At 44.1% G+C, this 9,634-nt stretch overlaps 1 protein-coding gene across 2 annotated transcripts in view; it reads right to left on the reverse strand.

The window, feature by feature from the left end:
* The window catches only part of ZFYVE9 (zinc finger, FYVE domain containing 9), a 34,959-nt gene that overhangs the window by 4,993 nt on the left and 20,332 nt on the right, over positions 1-9,634 (reverse strand). For both annotated transcript variants that reach the window (XM_010140525.1, XM_010140524.1), the window contains 4 exons: positions 6,129-6,353; positions 4,430-4,512; positions 3,607-3,711; positions 984-1,134 (listed from right to left, as the gene is read on the reverse strand). In XM_010140525.1, coding sequence (XP_010138827.1) covers positions 984-1,134; positions 3,607-3,711; positions 4,430-4,512; positions 6,129-6,353 — 564 coding nt within the window. The remainder of the gene's footprint in view (positions 1-983; positions 1,135-3,606; positions 3,712-4,429; positions 4,513-6,128; positions 6,354-9,634) is intronic.

Here is a 9,634-nt window from a genome sequence, read left to right on the forward strand (position 1 = left end):
TCCTGCTGGAAAACAGTCATCCCATATGTAAAACGAACATAAATCAGATAAGACCATCAGCCCTGAGTGACGTCCCCTGCCAGCATTCTCACTGGAGTGACTGGGGATACTCGAAAAACGTAAAAGTTGGCCTCCATCTTCCTTGTTCTCATTTGGAGAAAGTATGAATGTCTGCCAGAGATTTTCCCCAAACCACCACACTGAAATACTCTGCACGCTGTTGCTCCAGCCTTCCAGCTACTCTAACAAAAACAAAGCCTGGGGATTAGATGGTCTAACTGAGAGGAACACCGGGAGTTTCTTGAAGATGCACTATTAAAACGCTGCTGCTGCTGGTGGTTCTTCTTTACCGTTCCCTCATATTGAACCTCATCTGCCTCCTTTCACATAGTACAGGTCAAGCACAGGCAACCACAACCTCACCTGTGGTCTCCAAAAATGCCAGTGACAGCTCTCGTTAGTAATGCAGAGGTGTTGCCTAAGCCAGCTACGGCACAGTGACCTCGGGAGCACCGCCAGTCCTAGCGGTCTGGTGCAGGCAGTGTTACCATATTTACAGGGGAGCAAGCTGTTACGTGCTTTACTTTATGTCTGCTTGATCTATGAGGCTGCCAGAACACCTCTCAGACAAATTCAGAACAGCACCACTGACCCAGAGGAGCGTGATGTGGACTGTCCAAAGGATGCAAACCACACAGCGTGCCCCCTGACATCTGAGATCGGGGGTTCTGCGAGGGGAATAAAACACCAAGGGGGCAAGGGCAGATAGTGCAAGGTGTGACTCTTCCTACTCACAAAGCTGCCATTAGTAATGCCAGCAGTCAGAGTTACTTTCTCTGAACGGCTAACAAACTCAGTGACGTGCCGACAAACCCAGTTCTGGCCGATTCACAAAGCCACAGGCTGGACAGGTAATGCAAAGAGCAAAGAAGTCATGCAGAGCATCGGGAGGGAACGGCCTCCTTGTGAATCCCCGGTCTCACCCTTCCTTGGCTGGTTGTGGATGCTGATGGCCTGCGTCTGGTAATTGCCGTCATCGTTCTGAACGCACACCAGATGCGAGTCTGCTTTCTCGTTGAAGCACGCTCCCCCTGCTAGAACATGCTCGTTGGATTTGTTCATGGCTTTCATCATCTGCAAATAGAAAGGTTTACCATTTCCACCCTGTTCATCGAGCACTACCATAAAGAGGTGACTCTTGGAGCAGTTTAAGCAGCCAGAGCAAGCTTCCCCACAGAGCTCATATTCTCGTGTCAGATTCTAGCTGAGTGCTAGATTTTAGCACTCAGAACCATACACTGCTTTGAAAAGAGGGTTCAGGCCTTACACAGCTACAAGCTTTAGAGTGCCACCTGTTATGTAATTCAGGTAAACGGTAAAAGGGATAGCTGAGCTATACAGGTTGCAAAAGCTATTACCTTTAGCTGTTTTAAAAAACCAAATTCACAGGAAAAAACCATGAGAAAAACACTGGAAGGAGATACCTGGCTTGTTTACAGAACTGCAGTTGCTTACGACACAAATCCTAGTGCTGCCTCCACGGTTCAGCGCTAGGCTAGTACTCAGACTCGTGGCATTCAATCCTGGTTCTGCCACGACCAGACACCAAAGCTTTAAGTTCTCTGTGCTTCACCTGCATGAGTTGGTTAAACTGGGATCCATGTTCCCCATGTGGAGACTTTAAAAAAAGTAGAGGCTCAGACTATGAGATCTTTGATGCAAAAGAAAACTGAGGGTCTTCAATCTCTGGAATTTGTTTTAAAACAAAAATTTATGTTTGCTTAAAAGAAAAGTGGTAACACACACCCCCCGCCCCAGTGAAAACCCCGATGAGGAGGAAAATGGTGAATTATTTGCCATCTCTTAACAGCGCACTCGTACTCCCATCCGCTGCTTCCTGTAGCTGATACGCGTGCACGCTACACAGAGCAGCTTTGTCTCTCTCGATCTAACATAAAACCTTCATTACAGTGTCAGGAGCATGAGCTGATGCTCACTGCTGACAAATGCGAGCACGTGAAATGTTTGGGGAGGAAACTTAATTAAGATTTCACATCAGACAACAGTGTATTTCATTATCTAGTTTCTCATGTCATGCTCCAGAAACAAGAATTTAGCCCAACAGCAGCCATCTTTATGGAGCCCAGTGGTTGCCTCTGGCATAACAAGAAACTGCTGGATGTGGCAACTGATTAAAAAATGAGTCGCCCTTGTGAGAGACTAAACAGGCAACCAAGTGTCACTATAAGCTGTAGAAAATGTAAGTAATTTTGAAGATAAGAATTTAATAGAAAAACTATATATTAATGTTTTTTTAATTACAATCTGAATGTTCCACGTTTAATCCATGCTTGAGATTTAAAATGAATTTTTCAGTTTCTAGATAGTCTGAGTGAAACTTTTCTAATTAAATATTGCTTTACATGAGGAAAGAAAGTAAAGCTCTTGCAGTTAATTCATCTTAATGCAAACTACGCAGATGAAATGCTTCTTGTAATTCAACCTTCCAGCTGGATTGCAAGCAATAATGTTAAATAAATAACACTTTCTCCACTTAAAAAGCTGAATCTTTGCATCACACTGGAAAGAGAACCCAAGCACGTTGCAGAGGTTTTGCTAAGCCGTGTATAGAGGCGTTTCCTCCCAGCCCAGCTCGGTGCAATGCCTAACCCAGATCTGAAGCTACAAAACACCAGGGACAGCTAACACCTACTGAACCACGTCCTCGTGCCAACCCCTATTTAACTCATGCAAACTTTACTGACCTTTTCCATTTTCTCACAACTGCATCAAGAATTAATAAATCTTTTAACAGACCCTTTATCTTCTTGCTTCCTCAGTTTCATCCTTTTCAAACTTCACATAAGAACACTTTTTCCTTTTTTTTCAATTTATTTCTTTATTCTCACTGTTATCAAACGCTTCTTGCAGGGAAACTCTCTCTTGAGATAAAGCTGTATTCTGCTCTGATATTAGAGGAACTTTAAACAAACACCATTTTGCCCAGGAGGCTTGCTGTCATCACATCTGCTGATGGGTTTCAAAATACCAAGTCACCCCCTCCTCCTCAGACAGAACGTGAAATCAATCACCTGCTTCATTGCTCTCTTCCATTACTGTTCAAATACCCCCTCACCCAGCTTTCCCAACAGCACTAAATACAAAAGGCGCTGACTGATTTTCTCTCTCCAGAAATGAAGTATAAAATGTAGATGTTGAGAGAAGTTTTAGAAAAAAATAAACAGCAAGACAACAAATACTAATGAATGATGTGAGCATGCACACAACAAAAAAGAGAAAAGCCAATGGACTTTTTCCTCCTAGTTTACCTCAAGTAAAGTTTGTATTTGCTCAACCACACCGGTATTACGTGTTATAAGTAAACAGTTAAAAAATCCTGAAGAAAAAGAGTTTAAGAGTTTCAGTAATACTAAATTGAATTGCATCCTTCCTGTGGAGCCACCCTCACTTGCTTTCAGCAGCTGTGTGCATCACGCATTTATCGTTTGCTTTTGAGGCCGTCTGCCCTAGTAGTAGCAAGTAAAAGAAAGTTCCTTTACATCCCACAAAGAAACTTCACACAAACGTATTTCTTACAGGCACTACCTCATTGTATCTGTTGCTGGGAATTTTGATGCTGGTTTTTCTGACTTCCATATCAACCACTAAACCTTGGACCACAGGCAGTGTGTACTGGTAATTTCTGAAGTCCTGGTAATTAAAACACATTTTTAAAAGTTAGGCGTGATGATCGTCATTACCACTGTAGGTTTCACAACTATGCTAGTGACTACTAGTTAACCCATCAAAATAATTGTAATCAGTGACTGAAAGGCAGGGAGGGATGGAGACATCACAGCTTGTAACCTCCATAATCAGTACACAAACTGTTACTCATTACAGTGATCTCCTTACATCAAAATTAATATTCTCCAGCCTTGCATGTCATTGCTGCATGTAAGAAGATTTGCTCTCTGTGTTCTGTTACATTACTGGATAGAGTTACTCATTTTCCTAGCAGTGAGGTTAGGTCATGCATCGAAGAGAATTTTCCATATTGAAAACATCAGCGAAGCAGGAAGAGCTAATAACTTCACTTCAGCTGAAGCGCTGGATACTCAGAGAGCTGTGACTACACACTGTGCTTCTGAGGGACGAATCTGAGCAACCAAGGCACTTGGCAGTTTCAAGACCCAAACATTCTCTGGGGCCAGGATTTGGATGTTGCTTTGGAGACCTTGTTAGAGTTCGCCATGTTACTGAAAGCCAACATCCAGTACCAGTAACAGCAGGTAAATTCACCCAAATGCCCGCTATTTCCTCTTGTCGTCTTCTAAGCCTGCCAGCTACTGTGTGCCGCGGGAGTGCAGTTCTCCCCACGCCGATCCATTACACCGATGGAACATGCAGACTCAGTCTCAGCACTTACTGCAAGAAGGTTCATAATCGTGTGTCCAGTCTCTCCGAATAAAGGCTTACGAAATCGGACACTAAAAAGTGGGCATGGATAAACTAGGACAAAATAAAACAGAGAGGGTCAGATTGAAATTTACATACCGAAATTCTGCAAAAAGAGACTCAAATACAATCTCCTCAGTAGCATATAGTAAGCAGCAGCAATGGAAGAGACTGGAGAGAAGAGCAGCTTAAAAAGCAAAAGCGAAGAAGGTTTTACCATTATAATGCACCTCACACGTGTGTCATGGTTCCCTGCTCACCATGCTGGAAACAACAGGAATTCTGCGGAATGTTTACAAGTGCCACACTGCAAGAGTGCACCGAGCGATCTGGATACTGATTGCAAGATGACCTTTCTAAAATGCTTTTCTCAGGCTACTTCTTGGAAATGGCTTCTTCCTTTCTTATGACCATCCTGCTGCTCTCCACTACACCATCATACGCCTTTAGCTCTGTGGCTGACGTGTGACATTCGAGTGGTAGCACAGACTGCTTAATTTTCTGTTTTCATGATTTCCAAACAACATGGCTAATTCTCTATAGGGGTATGTAAAAAACAATTGAAGGGACATTTATGGTATGTCAGCAATGCAAAATACCTGCATTCCTTGGCTGACTTAGCCACACTTGTGAAACATCTATGATGCAATTCCAAGTGTCGTGTACGGCTCTGGCTGCTTTACATTATGTTGCAGCAGAAGCTGTAGCAGTGCTTGAAACATGACTCACGCAGTAATACATAATGCCAAGGTTTTCTAAACGCATGTTTGAAGGAAGGTTCCTTGACTATCCTCAGGCGAACACTCAGCCTGATTTCCCAATATGCCATGCATCTTCCCATTTCCCAGTGTAGTCAGGAGGGTTTCAATAACATCATCAGGATTTCCTGACAGAAATAAGCTCCAGCTTCTGCACACTGATGTGGTATCTGGAAAGCATCACAGCTCCTTACAGATGCGCCATACAGCTGACCAACTCATGCTCAGTGTCCTGAGGCACCAAGAAGTGCTGAATTTCCTGTGTTTGTCACCCTGGCTACATACAGCAGCTCAGCTACGTCCCAGATGCCCTGAATTCCCCGTCCTTGAGCTGCATGCTTGATCTGCACATGATCAGACATTCTCTGGACGAATAGCAACCCGAGTGACTCCTGCATCTGATCTGCTGCGCATCCAGCAGTGCTGGACAAACGGCCAAAATCTGACGATTCCACCAGAAATGGGGATGTGTCCAAGGAAACGTGGGACTCAAATGCAGCCCCTTCCAAGGGGGGATTGAGGAGGTGACCTGCAGTCACAACTGTCACAGCACAAGTATCTCAAAGGCTCTCCCTTATCCTAACTCCATCAGCTAAACCAGACTTGTTCTGCACATAACTCTGTTTCAGGTCACTAAGTGAACTATAAATGGCTGCTCAGAACTAGATTTGTCTCCACAAAAGTCTCCCAGACCAACAGGTACAGCTGTAGAAAGGCTGTAGGTCACATCACCACCTCAGGGCTGCTGTGCTGTTAGCTGGATGCCACGTGAGTATGAAACACAATTTTTACTTGCCTGTTTAAGCTTGTGGGCTTTGACAGGTAACAATTTAGGGCTGGAGGTGTGTGCTCTGAACCAGAACATATTCTCCTGCAGAAATAATTGCAGCTAGAAGAATGGACGTTACTTACGTCTGTATTCAGCTCCAAGTCTCAACATCAGCCGGATGGGGAACACTTTAGCCCAGGGAGTCTCCCATTTCTGAATGAGGATGCCAAACAAGTACGGTGGGGTCGGGAGCACCAGGTCTTGCAGGGACTGATACGTGGCTGCAACGTACAAGAACCCTCCATGTTCTTTGCTTCCAAGGAAGCTCTGGCTGAAAAAGGAGTGTCCCAGGTTGCCAACAACATTACCTATGAACAAAAATGCTCATTACTTCACTAGAATGAGAGCTATATCAAGAGTTTAAAGAGTTTTTTTCAGAAGGGGGAAAAAAATCCGTATTAAACTCTCTTTTCTTCCTGAAGTATTAATGTCTATTAATCACACAAGAACCAATGCTTTGCTGCACACAGGGGCTCAGGTTACCTCCTGTGGAAAAGTGCACAAGCTATTATGCAGTAACTTGTGTAGACTAAAGCCACCAAAGCCGTGGTATCTCCATTTGATCCACCTTTGGAGATACATGTCCTCAGTGACTATCACTGGCAGCAATTTGATTTTGCAGGAACACACACACATAACTTCATTTCTGCGCCAGACTGAGCCAGGCCTCCAAGTGCTAGCAGGACAGTACATACAACCACAGACCTGCCACCTCTCCAGGGAAGCAGGGAGGGAGACCAGCCTCAATCACTCCTGTGCTCTGCCTGTTTCATGGAGAACTGCCTGTTGCAAGAAGTAGAGGCAGTGTAACAGAGAGGATGATGCATCCCAGGGACAGCCAGGGAAGAGGAAGGATAGCTCAGGCTGCTGAGGCAGTGGTACCTGCAACCTCCCCCTGGCACTACACAAGCACCTACAGAAAGCCTGTTTTCAGTGTCTTCCATATATTCAATGGTCAAACGATTAATGCCCACTGGTTGTCCTTCCATTTAGGCAAACACTGGGATGCCTGCTCAGACACATACTGAAGATCTGGGTCATTTTAAGAATTACACAAAAGAGTGTTTATTTAATTAGTATACTTAATGTAGAACACAACTGAGACACAAGGGAGAAACATCACTAATTTTTACTCACATTTTTTCTCTTTGATGCCCTTAATTTCAAAAAATGTTTACACTGAGCAAATCTGAATGTTGATTAGATTATTATAGCGTCCAACGCAGCATTTAACATTGAAGCAAAGAACCATGGTGTGATTCCTTTTTTCAAATGAAAACAACAGCATGCAAATAACGTACAGAACAATTCTCCGTGGGAAGACGTGAATATTAACAGTGCTGATTTGCTCTCAGAGAAAAACACAAATAACTTTAGAGAACATGGCGTGGTTGATCACACCACTCATGAGGAATCATTTGGGTCTGAGGCACTCATGCAGACCTCCTGGGCTTCTGCAGTACTCCGAGGCATTCCCACCTGCAGACAGAGAGGCTGCCAAACAGCGGAGTTTCTGCTCTTTTCCTACCACATCATAATGGAGTGTTTGTATTTGATCTCAAGGCAGGGATGTGCTTGTCTCCAACATATACGTCAACTGGACAGTAACTGGAGGGTTTCTCCGGTTTATGCACACACACGCATACAAACACTAGGTTATAAGTATGTAAAAACATGAGTCACAGAAGTGCAACTTCAACATCCTCAGTAATACAAGTGTGGTCTTCAAGTTAAGCCTTCTCTATTTTTATACTACAAAACAGCCTAAAAATCATACACAAGCATTTAAAAATGCAAAATAAATAAATACAGTAGGCACAGTTTTGGTCAGCAAAGGGAAGATTAACCAAAGAGTCCTTTCAAGTCTGTCTTTTACACTGAACCCCTATGAAAGCCCCAAGTCACAACTCTCCGTGAAGCCAGTGCCAGTATGAGAATAATACAACTATTCCTGCCCTCACTCTGGAGATGTGGCCATGCTACTTTGCATCCCTCCAGACCACGCTGGCACTATCACCACCAAATATTGCTTCCTTCCCATGACCCTGAGACCGCCAGCTTTAAATAGAGCTACTGGGGTCTGGAAACAAAAGGCTCCTTTTATACTCAAGCTAACAAGCAAGTCTAGGGGGTTCCTTGCTATCCAGATTTGTGGGTGTCTTAGTGGAATATTTTTTCTCTGTACCCACGAGGTGCTGCACAAACCAAGTTCTCAAGTTCTCTGTTTAAGGTGACAGGCTTCAGCAGGCAACCGAGGCACCCCATGGCAGGGCGCAACTCATTTGTAGCTTGCTGCTATCCTGCGAAGCTGATTTGTAACTTTACAGATAACACACAAGCCAGAGCTGACATCAAATTCCACAACTCTTACAGTGGCTACAATTTCTGTAATGCTCAGCTGGGCATGCATGATGAAAAGTAGCTACTCATCAAAGTGAAGGACTAACATGATTAATAGAGCCACATCAAATGTTGTCAGCTGCTCAAAATCATTGATCCTGCCCATGTGCAAATGCCTGTGCTGAGACACCATTGCCTGCTCAGTGAAAACACAGGAAACACATCAACTCAGGCAGCTAGTGACTGCAAACCAATGTATCAATTGGTGTTCATGAAAAAGATTTTCCCTTACCTAAAATAGCTGCTGGCACCTTTCTATCTCCACTCCTTTGCTTTTGCAGTTCCCACCTACCCTCACTAATCTCATCTTCTTCATTTATACTTCCGTTTTCCCTTCCCATCTGTTCGTACCCAAATAGAAGCTACAGGCCAGATATTAAAATTACTTGGTGAGCTTCTCCGTTCATCAACATGACCATAATAATCCTTTCTAAACATACATGGAGCATTTAAACTGCTAAGCTGAACTGAATTCTGCACCCCCTTCTGAAGTCTTTTCTGTGTGGAAGAGGCTAGGCGAAGCAACGCTGCATGACACGGTGCAATTCAGAGACCTGCAGTACTGCCCACTGGGATGACAAAGCAAGCAGACATTCCCACTCGTGGCTGATGCCAAGTGCTGCAGCAGAAGGGGACAACTACTTATTTTTTCTGTTTCAGGCGATGGAGCTTCAAGGCTCACGTGCCTGGGATGCCTAAACAAGAATTTTTTCAGGCAACAGAAACATGAAAAAACCCCTCAGAGTGGAATTTGCAACTCAGCTGTTCAGTACTTTGCTACCATAAGCCACAGAACTCTATATGACTTTTAACATGAGCAGCTCGCACAGGCCAAGCTCCCATAGGTTACCAGTATTAACAGGACAAAGTATTGGGCTTAGGGAGTTGTGCTGCCATTCATTATTTATAAGCGCATGCAAGCTCCCACTGTGTGGGGAACATGGGGAGAATCAAGCATTTTCCCATCTAGTAGCCTTTTCAGTCAGCAAACCCAAGCCTCTTTGGGCTTGTCCCACAAACATTTCTACACTGACCAGGCACTGTCAACTTCCCTGCCATGTCTCTGAAGGTGGTTCTAAGTCGATGCCCCCTGAGAAGTTGCTATTACCAGCCTAACGTGGTCAAACCCAACCCATTGCACCATTACATATTTTAAGCATAGAACTGGGTTTCAGAAGCCTGTAGGGAA

The sequence above is a fragment of the Buceros rhinoceros genome, unplaced genomic scaffold (genome assembly GCF_000710305.1).
Source record: "Buceros rhinoceros silvestris isolate BGI_N320 unplaced genomic scaffold, ASM71030v1 scaffold4277, whole genome shotgun sequence".
NCBI classification, from domain to species: domain Eukaryota; kingdom Metazoa; phylum Chordata; class Aves; order Bucerotiformes; family Bucerotidae; genus Buceros; species Buceros rhinoceros.